Below are 21,895 nucleotides of genomic sequence, written 5' to 3' on the forward strand. Positions count from 1 at the left end.
AAATTTATTGACTTTCTTCACCAAGAATTTTTTATTTAATTTTCTTTAGAAGTCGGATTGAGCTACGTGTCTAGTGAGAAAGGGAAATGGGGGAAAAGAGGAAGGATTTTGCTTAGATTCGAGACTTACATCAATGGTTAAATACATAAATCGCATCTATATATTAGTGTATATATATATATATATTTTTTTTTTGGGGGGGTAAAGAATAATAACAAAGCTTAGACTGCAACTCCAATAATCTTTATCTATATGCATTAAGTTAAACTTTCACAAGATAAAACAAAGACACTACGTTCAATCAGAAATATATAACTTAATTTTATATAGAAAGAATAACTTCTTCAATACAGACTAATTTGCAGTTCTTAAATAATTTTAAGTACAAAAACTTGATTTTTTTTTTTGAATCATCTATTATTTGCACATAGTGAAAACAAGAAAGTAACATGACGTTGGAGTCGAAAAGTTGTAGCTCAAAATAACTTTATTTCGGAAGCCTAATTTCAATAGTTATAATCAATGTTTTCAAATTTTGTATAGTTTTCATTTTCAAGGTACAAAATTCATTCTTTTAATTTGTATTTTTTTCCTTGTAATTATAGATTTGATTTTTACGCAAGGAAAACTCAATTTAAATATTCAGTATGGTGTTTAGCAAAGACGAATTCAAGATTTGAACTTTATGGGTTCGGAATGCCCTGAAACTGACTGACCATTTGAGGTACCAAAGTCCAAAATTTACTATTTAGACTTATTTAATAGATTTCTTAACAACATATACAAAGCTTGTCAAATTTATTTGGTTCGACTTAACCCTTAGCTTCCAAATGTATCCTCCCCGGCATTAAGAAAAAAAAAGAGAAATATATACTTTTAGTCACTCCTAAAAATAATAGCCGACAATATATATATATATATATATATATATATATATATATATATATATATGTGTGTGTGTGTGTGTGTGTGTGTGTGTGTGTGTATGTATGTATGTATGTATGTATGTATGTAACTATGTATCCTCCCCGCATTAAGAAAAAAAAATGAGAAATGTATACTTTTAGTCACTTCTAAAAATAATAGCCGACAAAATGTATATATATATGTGTGTGTGTGTGTGTGTATTTTGTACATAAAATATACATACTTTATATACTTTTTGACTAGCAAATGCAGTTAATTTTGATCGACCGGCCAATATTATATTTTCCCCTTAAAAAACAATAAAGAAAGGTATAGCGCAAGACGAGCAATTGGAAAAAAACAAGAGCAAACGGTACTTCCGGGTTACGCATGAAATTTAGATGGCTGTCTTTTTCTTGTAACCTCACGTAGCGTATATATAAAGAGCAAAGTATTTTTTTTCCAACAAAACGTCAAATTGTCCTAGGTTGTCCTTAATTCCTCTCATCAACATATAAACTTTATATGGTTTTTATATGTTAGACTCAAACGAGGAAAAAAGTGAGAGAACATTTACAAGAAAAGAAGAACATGGATAGACTAAATTTTGTTCTTCTTTTGCTATTTTCTTGCTTGGTAAAGGTACATGGAGAGGATCCATACTTATTTTTTGATTGGAATGTCACTTATGGAACTATTTCTCCCCTTGGCGTGCCTCAACAAGTCATTTTAATCAACGGTCAATTCCCCGGACCTAAAATTAATTGCACATCCAATAATAACATAGTTGTCAATGTGTTCAACCAATTGGACGAGCCATTCCTTCTTACATGGAACGGAATCCAACAGAGGAAAAACTCGTGGCAAGAAGGTACCTTAGGCACAAATTGTCCAATCCTTCCTGGAAAAAATTTCACATACCATTTCCAGGTCAAGGACCAAATTGGAAGCTATTACTATTATCCCACCACCGCGTTACATCGTGCGACTGGTGGCTATGGTCCTATAAGTATCCATAGTCGCTTGTTAATTCCCGTCCCATTTGATTCCCCTGAGGAAGAATTCTCTGTTTTTGTTAGTGATTGGTACACTAAAAGTCATAAAACATTGAGAAGTATTTTAGATGAAGGACGTTCGATAGGAAGGCCAGAAGGAATTATTATTAATGGTAAAAATGGGAAAGGAGATGGAAAGGACGAGCCTATGTTTTCTATGGTCTTTGGAAAGACATATAGGTACAGGTTTTGCAATGTTGGGATGAAGGATTCTATTAATGTAAGATTCCAAGGCCATACAATGAAATTGGTAGAAATGGAAGGATCTCATACAGTTCAAAACATGTATGAATCATTGGATATTCACTTGGGACAATGTTTATCCGTTTTGGTGACCGCTGATCAAGAACCCAAGGACTATTTTCTCGTGGCTTCTTCGCGCTTTACGAAGGAACCCCATATCGCCACTGCCACCATCCGTTATACCAATGGTAATGTTAAATTGTCTGACCATCTCATCTAAAAGTTTAAACTGTTAGAGAAAACAAACATTAATAGAAAGAATTATCAAAAAAATCCGTTGAAAATTGTTTGAAATGAATAGTCGTGAGAAATTATAAATTACCCACGACTTTCTGACAAGGACGTCCGTGGAAAATCCAAAGGTTTCTAGTAGTAACATTGTCAATTACTTAGTTATATTATTTCAGAATGCGCCCATTTAAGTGTATATTCGATTCTTTTTCATGAGTCAAACACGTTAACATATTTTTTGCTTTTGGATGACAATGAAATGAACCTAGGACGTTGTATACATGCTCTAATACAATGTTAAAAATGTTTACCTCACACGATTTTAATTACTTAATTATATTATGTTTCAACAGGTAAAGATCCTGCTTCACCTGAATTGCCAAAGGCCCCAGAAGGATGGGAATGGTCTCTAAACCAATTCCGCTCATTCCGTTGGAATTTGACAGCAAGTGCAGCTAGGCCTAATCCACAAGGAAGTTACCACTATGGCCAAATCAACATCACGCGTACGATCAGGTTGGTGAGCACGGCCGGGGATGTCGATGGAAAACGTCGATACGCCATCAACGGCGTCTCACATGTGGATCCTATAACTCCAATTAAGTTGGCTGAGCTCTATGGTGTTGCAGACAAAGTGTTCAAGTATGACTTGATTAAGGATGAGTATATAGCTCCAAGTGGTAATGAAAAGATCACTCTCGCACCTAATGTGGTTAATGCTACATACCGCAATTTTGTGGAAATCATACTTGAGAACCATGAGAAGAGTGTTCAATCTTGGCACTTGGCTGGTTACAACTTCTTTGCTGTTGCGTGAGTACCCCCAACTTTCTTCTTCTAAACATCAGTTTCGTTTTGCTCAAATGAAAACTACTAAGTATCTATTAAACCTATTTTGAAATAATATTAGGTTGGCCAAAAAAAAAAAAAAAGAAGCTATTAGGTTGGCAGTTATAAATGTCAACGCCATATACAATGTGGACCATACGAAGCTTGAGATCAGAGTTGAATATAAAATTTAAATTTGAGTTCAATTTTCAGACGGAGGTATCAGGTAACTTTTTGGTAGGGAATGCTGGCCACTTCTTTAAGGTCACATATACAATAGACATCATGCACACATACATATTTAGTGCATACTCATCGTTAAAATATACATCGAGACCTAAAATTTCAAATCAGCCTATGTTTTCGAGCCTCTCCAAATAACAATAGTCTCATTTCAAGCAAGTTGGAGTCGACTATATGAATTCTCATTCATCATGTCGAATTGTGCGCGATCAACTGACTTAAAATACTAAATCCGTCTATATTTTCGAGCCTCTTTAAAGTCAGCCTATATTTTCGAGCCTCTCCAAAAAACATCAATAATGTCATTGGAGTCGACTATATGAATTCTCATTGATCGACTGACCCAAAATAAAGTCTACCTATATTTTCGAGCCTCTTTAAAGTCTACCTATATTTTCGAGCCTCTCCAAACAACATCAATAATCTCATTCCAAAGTAGTTGAAGTCGACTATATGAATTCTCGTCGATCATGTTGAATTGTGCACGATCGATTGACCTAAATATGAAATCCGTCCATACTTTTGAGCCTCTTTAAAGTATCCTAAAAGCTCTTATGTTGTCTCCTAATTTTTTTTCTTCCTAAAACTCAACTAATGGAATATGACATGTCACATGCAGGATTGAAGCAGGGAGATGGAAACCAGAGAGGAGGCAAAACTACAACTTACTTGATGCAGTGAGCAGGAACACAATCCAAGTCTACCCAAACTCTTGGGCTGCAATTATGACAACTCTTGACAATGCTGGGCTTTGGAACCTAAGGTCCAATTCATTAGAGAGGCAATATTTGGGCCACCAACTCTACTTTAGTGTTCTTTCCCCATCTTGCTCTTTGAAAGATGAGTATAACATGCCAGACAATGATATCTTGTGTGGCATTATCAAGGATTTGCCTCTTCCAAAACCTTACTCTATATAAAAACACACTTTTTGTATTCTCTTAAAGTATCATTTTTTGTGCTCCTAGTTACTAGGATTTTTAATTGTACATCATCTTCCAAGAAAATTATAATTGAGAATGGCGCATTTTCACTTTGTAATTTCTCTCATTTGTCTTTTTATTCAGTTTTTATTTACTGTGTATTAGGAATACCAGTGGAATAATAATATCACCCACTATATCAGTAAGTTACTCTATCAAAAATATCGGTAGATATAATTTAAATTCAAAAGGAAAAAATATTGTACATATATAGCGCACACGATGGAGTAGTATATATTATTTTTAACCAACCTAATAAATACATTCTATTACCATATAAAGACAATCTCTATTTAAGGTAATTCGGTATTAATGCATATTTTCACTCAGTAAAATCACTTAATCTTGAAAATTAATGTAGTTGATTTTAAAAAATGGGTAATATGAAAAACATGGGTTTTAAAAGTAATTTTTCATGGAAGTTAGTGGAAATATGATCTTTCGAGTGAGGCGGTGACTGCTATTTTTATTATACACAGGCAGAAGCGAAGTCACATGGTTACAAGGGTGGTCAGTTGATCACGCTTCGTTGAAAAATTGCACTGTGTATATAGATAAAATATTACGTTTTAGAGGTATATAACACATATTGAACACTCTTTGTCGGAATTTTTTTTCACTTCTTTCAAATTTGAATACCTTTGAGTAAATTACTAGCTTCGCCACTGTATATAGGTATACTGCGGGCAATTGCAGTATTAAGTTTAGGTACTTGTGTACAACAAAACATTAATTTACATATTATCCATGAAATTTACTCCAATTGTTGCTTATAATACTTTTTGTTTAGCTTTAAATATATGAATTTTATGTCAAAGAAACTTACTAAAAAGCTTATGTCCAAATTTACACTACAAATTAAGTAATTTGACCTACACAAGTACATGCCACATAAAACGAAAGAAAGGGAGTAAATGGAGAGTTATAAAAAATATTTAGGGTTAAAAGAAGATCTAGAGAGATAGTAATGTGATAGTGTCCTATAGGTAGAGGGAAACAAAATAAAAAGAAACCTTTTTCCAGGACCAATTACCAAAACCTTTAGATTATACATAAAAGCTAGGCTCTTATCTCGCTTTTTTTTTTTTATGTAAACGTTGGTGGTAATAATGATTTTAATTATAATATGGCAGGCATTATTCCTTGTAACGTAAGAAAAAACTGTCGATTGTGGACAAGTTTCTATCATCACACGGTGTTAATGTTGAATTATTTCATTTTCATCATTTTGGACATGCTCTTGTTACATGTTACGATGCAACTTTTAAAAATGAAATAAACTCCAAGGGATTTCGCTTTCTTGTGTTAAAAATTCTGGAGGGTGGATTTATTCATTGAATTCAGGAATGTATTATAATTGGAAAAGCGTTATATATATTCCAGGGAAGATTTGTTCAAGCGGTTTAGCTAAATGGATATATATTAGCTGATGCTCACTATTTAAAAGGTTGCGTTATTGTAAAAACCCTAAAATTCGGGTTGTGTACTATAAGCAGTGACGAAGCCAGAAAATTCAATAAGGGTGTTCAAACATTTGCTGCAAGAGTATTCAAAGTCTATTTTTAATCAATAACAAGTAATATTTCATCTTATACGTATAATATAATTTTTCGACGAAGGGTGGTCAACTGACCACCCTTGGTGTAATATAGCTTCGCCCCTGACGATAAGCAATAGCCTTGTCGATATTCTAGGTAATTGTGAGTAGTTGGTGAATATGAGTCTTTGTGCTTATTACATGTGGTTGTACTGTCCAAAGTATTTGAGCATTCAACACAAGGAACAAAAGTTATTAATTAGAGATTCATGATATAGATGTGTGGATATTTTACCAAGCCTAACTAACTTGAAGTATCTCATATTCACTGTCCAAAAATTCGAGTCATTTGCACAAACAACGCCGAGTTGCGGGATCAGCGGGCCACTGGTAGCAATGGCGAAGCCAGAAAATTTAATAAGGGTGTTCAAATTCGCCAGTGGACTATACAAGAGTGTTCAAAATCTATTTTTAATCAATAACAAATAATATTTTACCTTATACATAGTATAATGTTTCGACAAAAGATGATCAGTTGACCACCCTACATAGTCGTAGTGTTTGAGTGGACAAAAGTCACAAGTGGAGATTGATAGGAGATGGTTCCGCCTCTACTAGTTAGGAGATGCTTCTAGTTAGATTAGATACCTCTATTTCATCATTTGTAAAGTGGTCAGATTAAGGTCATGACATGAGTAGATAATCTACTCAGGACACATACTTGAGTATTTTCTCTATCTTCTACTTTAATTACAACTAGCAAGGTTGGGCCAAACATGATTCATTTGGTATACAAATCTACCTAAAGTTTTTCAGTAAAGGCTAGTATCTTAATTGCCATTGCATTAGAGCTGTACATACAAAATGTATTTTATGTACCATTACTTTTTGTACAAAACACAAATATATCTTCTAACGTTAATGCAAGTAAGTTCCATTCATTAGCTAGAAATCTCAAATTCATGTGATGTCAACCTTGGTGTCCGTAGAGCAACTGGATTCGGACCTGATATCTGAACACAGAGACCTATGAATCAAAAAAAAACTTGCTTTAAGTTTCAGGAAGATTTTGAAAGGGACGTTAAGACATTGGGAAATATTCATCACCATAACCTTGTCATTTTTGAAGATTATGACTGAGAACTTCTCAACCAATAGGTTAGGAAAAACCACTTAAATGGACATTTGGCATCAAAAGGTAATTTGAGTACAACTCTATTTTAGGTAAATACTCACATATATAATAGTAAGAAACCGGCAAACCTTATTTATGGATAGGTCTTCTCGGTTATAATTTTCCTTCTTTCACCTATTTCTTCATCTCTCAACCCCGGGATCAAGCTTATTCTGCAATTAAAATAATTAAATATTTGTTAGCCAAGACGCATTTGTTGTGTATATCATAGACATATTACTGAATAGTATTCTATGTTCTTCCTCTCGTGACTTGGTTGTCACCAAAAAATCTACTACACATTTATATTTAATACCCACCTAATCAATTATGTCCATATTCTCAGCTCAATTAATTTTTCATACAACACCCAATTGAGAAAAAATAAAGTTATTTTTAATTTTCTTGAAAGGAGAGTTCGACAAATAGCGTCAATTTTTTTCGTTTGATAAGAGATAAATTGAGGCAATATTTTAACAGAAATACACATGCCCCATAAATAAATACTATCCAATAGATGTAAATAATGTACCTCTCGAATTATGAATGATAGATGAGTATATGTTGTAGAACATCAGTCAAACGAAAAAAATAATAAACTATTATTTAGTTTTCATCAAACACTTGGGGTGGATCGAATATCTCAATTAATAAGATCCAAAAAGAATGTAATGGATACTATTATAGTTCAGTATTTTGTCATTTAAGTCATTTCTAATCAGGTCGTTAAATTGGTAAATCATTTATCTTGCTCTTACTTGCTCCAATACTTACAATCTTTGAGCTTTCAAAACTTTTGAACAGTAAACACTACCATAATTACTACAACTAAAAACTTAAGTCAAAGGAGAAGAAAGGAGCCTGACTACACCCATATTAAACGCAATATCTTGTCTTAACCTTTTTATTATAAGCTGAGAGAATAATATATTAGAACGCAAACAACCGTAATGTTCATATGTTAATCAATATTAAGGGGAAAAGTAGAAAAAACCAGAAGGAATAAAGTGAATATAAATTCGGAAAGATAAACAGAAAAATGGAGAAATAAAATCCCCAAAAATTGAAGAGGGAAAAAGGGGAGTATGTTTGATTGCACAAAAATAAGATTTGTATTCATCAAATATCCAAAATTATGCATGAATGTATCTTATGTGTCTGCAAATGAAACAAAGTTGCAGAGAGAATTCAAAAAAATGAAAAATGAAAAAACTGGACAAAAAATGAGAAGTAACAGAGACTCAACAAAGGTCCGTTACTGAATGATTAAATAGAGAAAGAACATAAGAAAACTCAGGAAAAAAAGAGACGTCAGCAAATTAAACTCGAAGGCAAACCTCTGTAGTCATGGCCCATGGCGTTGGACAGAAGAATGGATGGTAAATTAGACTCCAGAACTTTAAGAAGAGAGCTGCTCATTGATAGGGATGATACACGTGTTTGTGTACAAACACGTGTCTATAGGAAAACGCTAAATTCCAATTACCAATAAAATGGATCCAAGTTTATAGTAGTACAAACTATATTGTTTTTTTTTTTTTGTATAATAATAATAATTATTCAGTGTTCGTCCCACCCAATCTAAAATACTAGATAAAGCCCAACAGTTAATATTGTTGTGTTGAACAAACTTTTGAATTTGATGGGAGAAGGGTCAATGACTATCTTTGACAGATTCAGTCGCTAACTGATCCAATAAATCACTTTTGAGATCTCAACTCAAGTAGTCACTACTCCAGAATAATGCTGTAAGCAAACACAAATTTTATTTCAGCTAAAAGAAATTTGACTGGATCATCCATTAATAACAAAATGCTAGAACATTGATCCACTCCGAGCAAAGTACTAATAAGGTGATCGAGAATAAAATATTCAAGACTCTGTCGATTGTAAACATCTTGGAGCATCTAGTCACTCATTATACCGGAGCATCTAGTCACTTAAACATCAAGATTTATTTTCTTATTTATTCACCGATCAAGCATTCGAGCGATGTAATGAACAGTTGAGAATAAATCATCAACGCTTGTCATATATATATAAGTGTAAATTATCATATCTGAAATAAAATCATACACTATTGTAATCTATTATATGTATACGGATATGAAGTGTAATTTATACGAAAGCACACAAATGATAAACATTATAAATAAAATTGATTGAGTTTAATTGAAATAGTCATGCTATGATATATACACTTAGTGTTAGTAAATAGATAATAAAGTGTATCGTTGATGTGTGTGTGTATAATATGTTACAATTTATAAGTATGTTACATATATGTAGATAACTAATAAAATATTAAATATATATATATATAGAGAGAGAGAGAGATCAAAGAAGGGTCTAGCTGTTGGAATAATGGTATCCATTGCTATTTGAGCCCTTGTTGTTAGTAAAATTGGTGAATTACGCGAAGGTACGGAAAGAAAGGGATTCGAACCCTCGGTAAACAAAAGCCTACATAGCAGTTCCAATGCTACGCCTTCAACCACTCGGCCATCTCTCCTACATAACGATTATGACCCAAAAACCGAGTGAATAGCGAGTCAGTCATAATCCATATTCCATTATTGGATAGGTACGACCAATCTATTTTAACTGAAAATTTTTCATCAAAGTCAAAGCAAAGAACGATTTTTCTTTCCTTCGAGGCTCCGGGATAAAGATACAATTTTGCGTAAAAATTGTGAAAAAAAATTTGATTCATGTTTGCAAAAACAACGTTCCCTTCTTTTTCTGATATTTTTATAACGGATTAATTCAATGAATTAAAACGAATCAACTGATTGATGGTCTATATCTTTTAGACTATAGTTAATGGATATTAGTTTTGTGCCTTGCAAAAACGCAAAGTAAAAATATTCAACTTTAACAATTATATCTGGAAGAATAATGCCATGTCTATATATTTAGACATCTAAACTAAGAATTGTATACAGATGCTCAGGGGAGGAGGGGAGTGTTTGCTCATAATTGTTGTAAAAGACTTGAGGAACAATGTATATCAAACTTGCAGTTAAAAAATGAAGGGAACAGATTCCCAGTGAATTATTCCTGTTACAGGAACATAAAACAACAATCATAACCTTGTACTCAAATCCAAAGAAGAAACCTCATTGTGAGTAAATAAATAATTAGGAGCTCTGTATGGCTGCTACATTCAGATATCCTTGAAGATGGCAAACAAATCTCCATTGATGTAATCGTTGTCGACAAGGCTAACCAAGAAGTAACTGTTCTGAACCTGTGAACAAAATGAAGAAGCCATTTTATTAGCCGTTCAAGAACACAGAAGGGATAGTTTCACCAATGGTCCGTCAAAGTCATAAAACTATTTTTGCAACAATAAAAGAAGACAACTATGCTTATATATCATTGGAATTTAATAAACGCCGGAAAATGTTAGATTTGATCTCGAAAAAATGCAAGTAGGACGCCACATGTATAAAATTGACATGTAAGTTTGTCACATCAGCAACTCACCTTAAATAATCGGCGTGGCACCACTGGAAAATATTTTGGAAAACAATCTTTTGACACTAAAAAAACCCATGACATGACATATAATGAAAGAGATCAGGTATTCGGTTGGGTGTGAATATATGTTTTCCGGTTCTTTTTTTGGTGTGGTGATAGAATATTATGTAAGGTGACCTGCAAAAGTAGCAGCCACCTTGTGTTTGCAAGAACAGATTTAGCATTTTCCAGCATTTGTTTATTTTTTGTAATATTATGCATAGTTGATTCCGTTATTAGTTTTATGATTTTGGTGCAATAAACTGAGAATTGGATGAGCATCCGTGAAATTAACTCAGCAAACATACATCACAAATTAGGATGAATGGAAAAGGGACAAATTCTTTGATCAGGAAAGAGCAAGTGTGTGAACGTACTTGTTCAAGCAATTTTCTTGATGGATCACTCTCTTGGTATAATTGAGCCCAACCTCTTGACCAGATTTCAAATGCCTCATCCTTCCACACCATGAAGCTGGCGGGATCGACCACCGTTGGTTGTACAATCTCCTTACCTGGGAAAACTCCCCATGTCACTGCATTGATATCGGTTTGGTTGGCATTGGAAATCCAGTTTCCTTCCTTGTTCACAGCCATATAGGTAAGGAAGGGGAAAGCTTTGCATTTTTCGACAAGAGCATTCAACTTTTCGCGAGAGCAAAAGAACTCCAAGTATGCCTTTTGATAAACATATCCACCAGGGCCGCCCCATCCTGTAAAAAAGAAGTCAAAAAGCTAAGCAAAACAGGAAAGCTAATATAATCAGATCCGGCAAGACGTCATGCATTTATATTATTCACGAGTTATGAAGGAATCAGCATACATTTTAGGACAAAAACATGATGTTCTAGTAATCAAAAGTAGGCACTAATCGACAACATGGAGTTAACTAGTGGCAATGGCAAGAAAAGTAAGGGTAGATAGAGCATCCTTGAAATGTGAAGCAGGATGTGGCATAAAAGTACTTTGCAGCCCATAAAGGATTTTGCATTATTAGTTATTTCCCATCAGGCATTTAGGGACTTCTGGTTTGATGAAGCAACGATGGGTTTAAAACTGGCATATCTTGATCAAGTTTCCATAATAATAGGCCAGGAAGGTCTTAGCAAAGAAGTTTCAATGCCTTAGGATCCCCACCCTCTCGATAAGTAGAAAAGAGGAAAAAACACCAACTAGCTAACGAAAACTAAGCATTGTGAAAATAAGTGTCAACACATGAGGAAACAATACTTTGGGCCTCCAACAATTACTACTTTTTTGACAATTAGAACCTACATTTTACCTCTCATTTATTGTCAAACATAGGACTCCTGCACTATTAGTTAAGTTTTACCTGTTGTAGCCTTGTGTTTGTTTCTCAAGTATCAAATCAATTGAACAGAGTAAGCGCGGGAAGTATATCAAAAGACTTGATCACACTTGAGAAGCGGAGACATGGGGCATTCCCTGTTTGGAGGTTAGCTAAGAGATTGGCCCCTCAAGGGTAAACATCTGCAGTTACAATGAAAAACTAAAGGAGCTCAGCTCAGGGGCCTGTGTGCCTTGTTTCCAAGATCCTCTAGGTAGCTTTCATATTCCCTCGGGCTTTCATTCAGATGGAGGGGCAGTCTTAATTCATCAACCAAAGACCAGATCCAATCAGATCTGATCGTAGCTTCGAGTTCAGGTGCCGTACTGCGGCTGGACTGGAAAGGAGGGGGACAGTGAACCTCCTGCCAATAGGCCAAGGTTGCTTGCTAACTCTCAGCCACTTGTTAGAAAGAATTGCAGCTTGATAGTCGGGGGAATCAATGGGAAGAAAAAGATAAGGTAGATTATTGTATTTCTTCCACAGCTAGACAACAGTGACCCGAAGTATAGGCACCTCTCCCCACCTTCAACCCCCCCCCCAAAACCAAACAAAATAAATCTGATCTATGTCCATCACTCATGGACGAACACTACTTCATTATGGTCCAAGCAAAAGAGTATCTTATGGTTGCTGCCAGTTGGCAATTGACTGGCCAGACATAGGTGGACAGTTACCCACGGCTCGCAACCAGAGTTTCTTAGAGAAGTCTTGAGATAAAAAACAAAGAAAGATGCCCCCATAAGCCCCATGGCTTTGGTTCAGCCCAAAGGTGGTCAAGCACGGGGATGTGTGGTTGACAATTGTCAGGATCCGAAACACGGTTGTTGCACCAATTCTGTCATTTAATTGGAGATGGGTAGAGGAGCAGGACCATTATCCCCGAGTTTTGAAGCTGAAACAATGGATTTCTCTGGCATCCAAAAAGAAAAAAGATGCCCCTTACAAAGAATTTTAGTTTTTAAATGGGTCCACCGGCAACCTAGTTAGATCATTAACAATGGGTGATGTCACCAACCAAAACTCTGCAATCAAATCCACAAGCAGTAGGCAGCTAAGGGTGGAGGGATGTTGACAGTGGTGAACAGATAACGTTGTACCCACCACATCTAAAACAAGGTAGTAAGGAACGAGGAGCTCTAACAAGGTAAGAATTTTCAGAAAAAACGTTTGGACATCTGGAATTTGAAATAAAAAGATATAGCTACAGTCATTTGTAAGTAAAAGAACAAATTAATCGTCCTTGCATACAGATGAGAAGTTTGAGCATCAAACTTACCAATAGAAGGAGCATCAGATTTTGCTCCATTAACTGCTGGTTGGCTGTTAATAGTCAGGAAACCTTTCGTGTTTATGTTACCCAAATGTTCATCGATGATCTTCGTCTCTGGCTGAAGCCCATCTAACTCAGACCAAGGACAACTTCTCAGCTTCCCAAGACAGCAGTTCATAAATCTCTGATGATGTGAAAATTCCGTTAGGACTTGGAAATGAGTCCGATTTTGACAATAAGTTCAGTGTAACTCAAAATCATACCTCATAGATGTCTTCCACACTATTGAGAGCAACAGCCCATTCCTCTTGAAGTTTCTTATCACGTGAACGTGCCCTCATGAACTGTTGGAGAGTAACAAGGAAGGTATATCAGAGGTAACCGAGGTAACTAAAACACTCTAGACCAAATGCACGAAGTTGGTGGTTTGTATCTTCAATTTATACTTATTTTGGTTTGATTTAAGAAGGAAATTATCATATCTAAATAATGTTGAGCAAAGTTTCCCAAGATGGATGATGAAACCAAAAAGATGTGCAGGAATAAACAGCATAGCTTAATTAGGTAGAAATAAAAGCTTAGAAACAATAGTAAATGAGCTAAATGATCATCTTAGGGTGATCCTTTTGTCGGATACTCCTATTGCACCCGTAGTCTTCAAAGGATGAGAACCAACTATGTAGCATCTAAATTGAGAATTCAAGTAGTGTATATGTACGTAGTCTGATTAGCCCAGCCCAGGAAACAGACAGTTCTCATTGGACTTTACTCAAATAATTATATTACTATGACTTTGTTTGGCCTACTTTAGCCTCAAACAAGGTTAAAGCTCCACAAGTCAAGCGGAATGAATAAAATCCTTATTCATCTTGTCCCAACAGACTTTATACATGTTATAGCAATATGACTAAAAAGGAAACAGAACAAAGGGGCTTCAGCAATGCTCCAGGATTACGTGGTATCCTATACTATCTTTTGTTTTACCTCATAACTATTACTCTTAGTATTCTTCAACTAGTTAAGACACTTAGGGGTCATTTGGTAGGGTGCATAAGAATAATGCTGAATATGGTATATTAGTAATGCTGGTATTAGTTATGCTAGCATTAGTTATGCTGACATATTTCTTATCCATTGTTTGGTTTGATGTATTAAAGCATTGTACAATTTCTAAAAGAATTATTTGTGTACAAAAATACCCACATAACCAGTCTATCACTTTATCTTTTTAAAAGAAACTTATGTTGAGAAATGTTTTTATATGAAAAAGGTTTAAGAAAAATTATTTCATTTGTCTACCTATATTGTAATATAGAACTGAATATTTATTTATAAAAAAGGAAATATGCCAAGTATTTATTTATATACTAGGGATATAAATATTATTTCCCACTTTCTTGGATTATTAGGCAAAGAAAGTTTGAATTAAAAAAATAAATGAAAAATGAGTTGATTACAAGTGCATTCCAGTACGTAGTAGTAGAGTACAAATTTATAAATTTACAATGAAGAAATTGGCGGAATATAGATATAAATAGCGGAAGAAATTTTAGTATCAAACTTTACATCAAACTTGCATTAACATAATAGTATATTTTAATCAAGCATAAATTTTGAAGGGCAATTTGGTCTAAAAGCTAATGCATGCATTAAACCCCATTGCATTGTTAATACCATGGTTTCCAATGCATTAGTTATACATAGGATAATATCAAATAGGGTGTATAACTAATGCTTGCGTAACTAATGCATAGGTTCAAAAAGTATACCAAACAAGGTATTATTAACACACAAAGCTAATGCATGCATTATTTTATCTAATGCATCCTACCAAACGACCCCTTAGACACCGAAAAGTATGATCTCAATCTGTGGCAATCACCTGATAATCGCTAAGTGCTCCATATGATGGATTTTGAGCATTGCCCCATCTGCCATGTGGATACTCATCCCAACCAATGGTCCTTGAAATGTAGCTCTTCGGACGGTTGGCCCTAACATCAATGCAAATAACAGATCAGCTGCTAATCACAACAAGGAGCAATATTTTGATATTGATTTGTATCTCGACATACCAGAATATAGGACGGACATCTTCTTTAACACGGAAAACATTTGTAGGACGCCTCCAAGGTAATGGCCTTGAAATTTTGGACTCTTCTATCAATCCAAGATTCTACATATCACAAACAACTCGCAACTGTAAGCAAAATTAATGCTATTTCTGAAATTATACCGCTATTTCATTTTATTTTAAAGCAACAATATACAAGGTAAGAGAAATAACCATCAAAATGGCTAGTGCTGATTTCTCCATGTTTAATGTATAAAGATGCAAGGTCTTAATGCCAGTGGCCAAAATCTTCTTGCACATTTCAGTCGCTTGGTGAATTCCGTAAGCTTTGACAGCTTCTTCGTTATCCTTAATCGGTTCCAAGGCAGCTGTAATCTCTGCTGGGATCTATAATGTCATTAAGAAGGATAAATGAGCATCTGCAATGCAGGAGAAGCTAAACATCCAAGACGGAGACAATCAACTTGTGTCTTAATCAAAGACATCATTTTTACTGAACATAAAAAATACAACAACGGATCACAAAAGCGTCACCAAGTATATACAGAATAAATGGATACTCACCAGAACATGTGCATGCGGTTAACCTAAGAAACATCAAGAAGAAAAATGTTGGATCTAAAACATTTGGTCAGAGTAAAATGAGCTTCCAATTAGCATGTCTACATATAGCACTAAACCAAACATCTTCACCAGCGAGCGATGCTGCAACCTAAGTACTCCTTTTTTTGGGTTCAAGGGCCCAGATATCACAAAGCTTCTTAAACCTTAAAGGTTTCATAACATTATACAAGATAAAGGCACCAATAGGATAGTACCTAACAGAATATTCTGTAATATCACATTTCAAGATTGTTGGCATTATCATGCATCGATATATGTATAAAGCAATATTTTGAGCCCACATATAGACACATAAATTAACACTTAGAAAAAGATCATACTCTAATAAGGGAATACCTTGGTTTTGCAAAAACCAGTCATGCGCAAGAAGCCCTTATAATTGTTGATGGGCATGATTCCCGGGACAATAGGACAAGTTATCCCAATTTGACGACAATCATTGACAAACTTGAGGAAAATGTCAGTATCATAGAAGAGTTGAGTTACAATGAGATCAGCTCCAGCATCAACCTGAAGAAGGTGAGTTTGCATAAGTATCAGAAACTTAAAAGCGAAAAAAGCACTCCACTTTTCTTCTTCACAGCAGATTAATGCAACATACATCATATTCACCCGAAGATGAAACGTAATGTTGGGAATAACTACCTTCTTTTTTAGATAGGCAAGGTCATTTTCATATGTCTCTTGTGTAGCTATTCCATTAGCAGGTATAACATCAGGATGTGCCTCTGAGAAGCAATCACACAGTCAATAACAGCATAGGAACCGAAGAAAAACCTCAAATTTATCAAAATTTGTATAGAAGAAAATCATAATCCGCAGTAAAAAACGAAACAAAAAAAAATTGAAATGGGAGAAACTTTAGTTATAATTTCCATTGTTCCATTTTATATACCAGTATTTGACTAGACATGGGGTTTAAAGTATGAATTATATCGTATATTAGCAATAGTGAAACAATATATTAAGATAATGGTTCGATAGTTAGATTGACGGAGAAAAATAAAAGTTTAATTTTTTCAAAGTTTAAATTTTGAATTATTTAATGAATGAATTCTTGAAGTTGTGAAAGTAGGATACAAGTATAATAGTAACAACCATTTAAGACCATTCCAAAATGGAAAGAGTGTTGTAGAAATTGAAATAAATGGAGCAAGTAAATACACCAAAAATCCCAAGAAATTGGTAACCAACCTGGGTAACCCGCGACAGTTATCCCGAAGTAGTCTCCATACTTGGCCCGCATGTGCTTTACCTGCGAAGGAAGACCAAATCAATCAAATATTAACACAACTGTTGTACCAGCAAGGGCGGATTCATAGGGGGATTATGGGGAACGTGAACTCATGGTCTCCATAAAATTAGATATTTTATGTATATATCTTCTAAAATTGGTTACAATGTTAACTGTTGGCACCCATGCTTTAAGAAGGTTGAATGCTGCAGTTGAGTTATTTAGCAAGAGGAATAAGGATCAATTCCCACTTAATACATTTTTTCCTCCTTTTTTTAGTAATGCACCCATGTATTAGAAGTCGTGCATCTCCCTTGTCTGTACCAGTAGTAGTAGTAGTAGTAGTAGTAGTAGTAGTAATAGTAGTAGAATAACTGTATGATACAAGTCAATCAGATCCCAGGTCAAAGACTACAAATAATGAGTGTAAGTAGGATTCAGGATCTAGATTCAATGAGTTCAGAGTAGATGTGGCCATCATATATATAAAGTTCCAATTTTTTCCTTATGTCCACATGTTTCAAGCTAAAGCAATATGTTCACTTAAAATTGCGGCAAACAATGTGTTCAAGAAGAATTATTGAATGAGACTAATCAATCAAATCCCAGATCAAAGACTACAAATAATAAACCTAACCCGATCGCAGGATTTGGATTCACAGTAGACGTGGCCATCAAATATATAAAGTTCCATTGTTTTTCATGTGTACAAGTTTCAAGAAGCTAATATCAATGTATTCAGTTGAAACTATTGCAAACATTGACGGATGGACCATGTAGTCAACGCGTTCAACTTAGCCAGTATTTTCAAAGTAGAACATAGATAGATATTACCAAAATTTCAACTAAATTTTTGAACTCATAATTTCGAAACTGAAACAGGGTTCAATATAAGAACCTAAAGGCTACATCCATCAAATTTAAGTCTTGGATCCACGCAATTGGATAGGACATGAGGAATTACCAGATCTAAGGCACAGGCAAAACCACCTTCAACTTGAACAAACTTATCTTGTCCATGAGGAGGATCGCCACGAAGAGCAAGAACATTTTGGATCCCATTAGACTTGATAGTTTCAAGGGCATGATCAATTTTCTCAACAGGCATATTTGTACAAGTCAAATGCATCATGGTTTCAACACAAACCATGTTCTGCATTCTGTTTGCAATCTCAAGTGTCAGATCTGCTGTTGATCCACCTGCACCCCGTGTACAACAACAACTACGCATTAGTACCAAATAAGTCGGGGGCAGATCCACATTGTTACGTATGGGTTCACGTGAATCCAATAGCTTTCGCCTATACCCCTATATATGTATCAAGATATCCGCTAAATACCTATAAATATTTGACTGTGAACCAGTTATTATTGTATATTAACTTGAAACTCATAAACTAAGAATCGTGGATCCGCAACTATGAATCCTCATTGATCATGTTTCTCCATTTAAGTTCATGTCAAGCCACCAATAAACAAAAAGAAAATGAAATAAAAATTATTACCTGCACCCCATGTAATATCACAGAAAGAAGGATTATGTGACACCATTCTTTCCATTCTTTCGAACAAATTATCAACCCCATCTTCAGTTTTGGGGGGAAAGAATTCAAAGGAGAAGACTACTCTATCAGTTTTGGCTGATTCGTGAATTTTGTCAATTACCTTCATTGTTTAACTGGGAAAGAAACAATGTATCAAGAAATGGAAGGTGTTAGGAGAAGGGTTTGTGAAAATGGATACAGGGGATGAAGAGAAAGGAGGGTTGAGAGGTATATAGGTAGAAGAAGATGAGGAGAGTTGGTGAGAGGTGGTGGGTGATGTACGGCTACAAAGGGAAGAATGCAGGAAAGATCCAACAACCTTTGTGGCCCCGTCGTGAAATCTACCAACAACTTTGTTTTGACTTTTGTAGGGTCACCAGGTTTTTACATTTAACTTTTTTCAAAGCTTTGTTGTTTTTAGGTTTTCATTTTTTACTTTTTAGAGTTTGACTAATATATACTTCCGCCGTTTCAATTTAATCTATTTAAGAAAAAAGAGAAATTTTTGAACTTATGATATAAAATACAACAACAAAAACAACAACAACAAATTAAGTAGTTTCTCACAAGTGGGGTCTGGGGAGGGTAAGATGTACGCAACCTTACCCCTACCCCTGAAAAGGCAGAGAGGCTGTTTCCGATAGACCCTCGGCTAGAGAACGAATGAAAAAGAAAAGGTAATTACAACAAATAGGAATAACATCAAGATGAAATAAGTTTTAATCAAAGAATGCAGTCAAACTCTAGGTAGTAATAGCCATCTATGGATAAACGATATCATACTAACTTTAATGCTAGCGAACTGAGTAAGACAAAGAGAAATGCTCGACTACCTACGAACCTTCTACCCTTATCTTTGACCTCAACACCCTCTTGTCTATGGTCGTGTCATCGATCAGCTCTAGTTGCGCCATGGCATGCCTAATAACCTCTCCCCAAGACTTCTTAGGCCTACCTCTACCCCGTCTGCTACCCACCGAGGCTAACCGCTCGCACCTCCAAACTGGGGCTTCTATACTTCTCCTCTTAACATGCCCGAACCATCTCAACCTCGCCTCCCGCATCCTATCCTCTACAGGGGCCCCTCCTACCTTTTCCGAATAACTTCATTCCTAATCTTATCCAATAGGGTATACCCACACATCCACCTCAACATCCGAATCTCAGCTACTTTTAGCTTCTGGGTATGAGAGTTCTTGACCGGCCAATACTATGCTCCATACAACATAGTCGGTATAACTACATCCTTGTAGAACTTACCTTTAAGTCTCATCGGCACTTTCTTATCACACAAGACACCGGGAGAGAGCCTCCACTTCATCCATCCTACTCTGATACAATGCGTGACATCTTTATCAATCTCCTTGTTATCTTGTATTATAGATCCAAGATACTTGAAACTACCTCTCTTGGGGATGACTTGCTTACCAAGCCTCACCCCCATATCCCCTTCCTGGGTACCGTTGTTGAACTTGCACTCCAAGTATTCCGTCTTGGTCCTGCTCAACTTGAAACCCTTAGACTCTAGGGTCTGCCTCCAAACCTCTAGCCTCTCGTTAATACCACCCCGCGTCTCATCAATTAAAACTATGTCATTAGCAAATAACATATACCATGGCACCTCACCTTGAATGTGTCTCGTCAAAGCGTTCATCGCCAAGGAAAAAAGAAATAGACTAAGAGATGATCCTAGGTGCAACCCCATCATAACCGAAAAATATTCTGAGTCTCCTCCCGCTGCCCTAGCCGGAGTCTTAGCTCCACCAGACATGTCCTTAATCACCCTAATGTTGGCTACTGGGACCCCTTTAGCCTCCAAGCATCGCCAGAGCACCTCTCTCGGGATTTTGTCATATGCTTTTTCTAGGTCAATGAACATCATGTGCAAGTCCTCCTTCATATCCTTATACCGCTCCACCAATCTCCTTACAATATGAATGGCTTCCGTAGTCGAACGCCCCAGCATGAATCCGAATTGGTTCTCAGAAATGGACACACTGGTCCTCACCCTTACTTCAGCCACCCTATCCCAAACTTTCATAGTATGGCTTAGCAGCTTAAATCCCCCTATAAATATTGCAACTTTAGATATCGCCCTTGTTTTTATTCAGAGGAATCATTGTACTCCACCTCCATTCATCGGACATCTTCTTCGTCCTAAAAATGACGTTGAACTTATGATATAAAATAAGGCACATATATTTTTTGTGGCTATAAATTATTGCATGAAGGTAAATTATTTTCAATTATAAAAAATGATCATTTTAGAAGCCTTAAGTTGGAAGAGTTGACCAAGTTTGACTTTTGTGTATTTGATCTCGTATCAGACTTTTGATGGTTCCGTTAGGTCTGATGGTGATTTTAGACTTAGGCATATGTATGGATGTGAATTTGGAGGTTCCTAGGTTGTTTAACTTGAATTAGTGAAAGTTGGATAGCTGAAGTTTTGGAAGGTTGATAGGTTTGACCGAGAGTTGAATTTGTTGATATCGGGTTCGGATTGTGGTTTCGGGAGTTGGTATAGGTCTGTTGCGTCATTTGTGATTTGCATGCAAATTTTAAGATCATTCAGAATTGATTTGATATGTTTTGGCGTGAGTTTTAGAAATTCAAAGTTCATTAGTTAATTATGCTTGAATTGATGTGCGATTTACAGTTTTGATGTTGTTTGGTGTGATTTGAGGCCTCGAGTAGATCTGCGTTATGTTATGGGATTGGTTGGTGTGATTCGACGGGGTCCCGGGTGCCTCAGGTGTGTTTCAGATTGATTTCGGACTATTTTGAAGGTTGTATGAGCTGTTGTTTTCTTTGATTTTTCTAATGCTCCAGTTGAGCTTCGCGATCGAGGGAGCATAGACGTGATCATGATGGGCATTTTGTCGACTAGGATCGTTGTTCATCTCGTTCATGAGGAAGCCATCGCGTTCGCGGATAATGGAATCTGGGATGGAGAGACTTGTTCTTCACATTTGCACCTATGGTTCGTGATCGCGTTTCAGCAAAGAAGTTGGGGGATTTTGGTCATCTCGTTCGCGTGGGTTAAGACTCGTTCGCGAAGTTGTGATAGAGTGGAGCTA

At 35.7% G+C, this 21,895-nt stretch overlaps 2 protein-coding genes, 1 long non-coding RNA gene and 1 other non-coding gene across 4 annotated transcripts; 1 reads left to right on the forward strand and 3 right to left on the reverse strand.

The window, feature by feature from the left end:
• The first annotated feature begins 1,387 nt into the window (after nucleotides 1-1,387).
• LOC107832494 (L-ascorbate oxidase homolog) lies at nucleotides 1,388-4,547 on the forward strand. The gene is made up of 3 exons (XM_016660350.2): nucleotides 1,388-2,392; nucleotides 2,789-3,248; nucleotides 4,126-4,547. The coding sequence occupies exons 1-3, from the start codon at nucleotides 1,498-1,500 to the stop codon at nucleotides 4,424-4,426; spliced, it is 1,656 nt and encodes a 551-aa protein (XP_016515836.1). The 5' UTR covers nucleotides 1,388-1,497; the 3' UTR covers nucleotides 4,427-4,547.
• Nucleotides 4,548-6,704: 2,157 nt separating this feature from the next.
• On the reverse strand, nucleotides 6,705-8,662 carry LOC107832495 (uncharacterized). The gene is made up of 3 exons (XR_012698256.1): nucleotides 8,538-8,662; nucleotides 7,263-7,373; nucleotides 6,705-7,053 (listed from the first exon to the last, which is right to left on the reverse strand). It is a non-coding gene; the product is annotated as an uncharacterized LOC107832495 (long non-coding RNA).
• Nucleotides 8,663-9,625: 963 nt separating this feature from the next.
• Nucleotides 9,626-9,712, reverse strand: TRNAS-GGA (transfer RNA serine (anticodon GGA)). Its single transcript has one exon. It is a non-coding gene; the product is annotated as a tRNA-Ser (tRNA).
• A 376-nt stretch (nucleotides 9,713-10,088) lies between these two features.
• Nucleotides 10,089-19,143, reverse strand: LOC107832493 (putative methylenetetrahydrofolate reductase (NADH)). Its single transcript, XM_075227831.1, has 12 exons — nucleotides 18,780-19,143; nucleotides 18,239-18,474; nucleotides 17,235-17,295; nucleotides 16,686-16,768; nucleotides 16,377-16,550; nucleotides 15,630-15,803; nucleotides 15,418-15,518; nucleotides 15,225-15,336; nucleotides 13,606-13,686; nucleotides 13,349-13,526; nucleotides 11,100-11,434; nucleotides 10,089-10,450 (listed from the first exon to the last, which is right to left on the reverse strand). The coding sequence occupies exons 1-12, from the start codon at nucleotides 18,943-18,945 to the stop codon at nucleotides 10,367-10,369; spliced, it is 1,785 nt and encodes a 594-aa protein (XP_075083932.1). The 5' UTR covers nucleotides 18,946-19,143; the 3' UTR covers nucleotides 10,089-10,366.
• Nucleotides 19,144-21,895: the final 2,752 nt, after the last annotated feature.

Source organism: Nicotiana tabacum, chromosome 13 (assembly GCF_000715075.1).
Source record: "Nicotiana tabacum cultivar K326 chromosome 13, ASM71507v2, whole genome shotgun sequence".
Taxonomy (NCBI): Eukaryota; Viridiplantae; Streptophyta; class Magnoliopsida; order Solanales; family Solanaceae; genus Nicotiana; species Nicotiana tabacum.

Bases quoted from the DNA above. Each gene is read 5' to 3' on its own strand.
- LOC107832494 (XM_016660350.2), top strand. From the start codon at position 1,498: ATGGATAGACTAAATTTTGTTCTTCTTTTGCTATTTTCTTGCTTGGTA. The intron at 2,393-2,788 runs GTAATGTTAAAT...ATGTTTCAACAG, and splicing joins CACCATCCGTTATACCAATG to GTAAAGATCCTGCTTCACCT. The intron at 3,249-4,125 runs GTGAGTACCCCC...TGTCACATGCAG, and splicing joins TACAACTTCTTTGCTGTTGC to GATTGAAGCAGGGAGATGGA.
- LOC107832493 (XM_075227831.1), bottom strand. From the start codon at position 18,945: ATGAAGGTAATTGACAAAATTCACGAATCAGCCAAAACTGATAGAGTA. The intron at 18,475-18,779 runs GTAATAATTTTT...CACGGGGTGCAG, and splicing joins TGATATTACATGGGGTGCAG to GTGGATCAACAGCAGATCTG. The intron at 10,451-11,099 runs GTACGTTCACAC...TTTTGTTCACAG, and splicing joins CAAGAAAATTGCTTGAACAA to GTTCAGAACAGTTACTTCTT.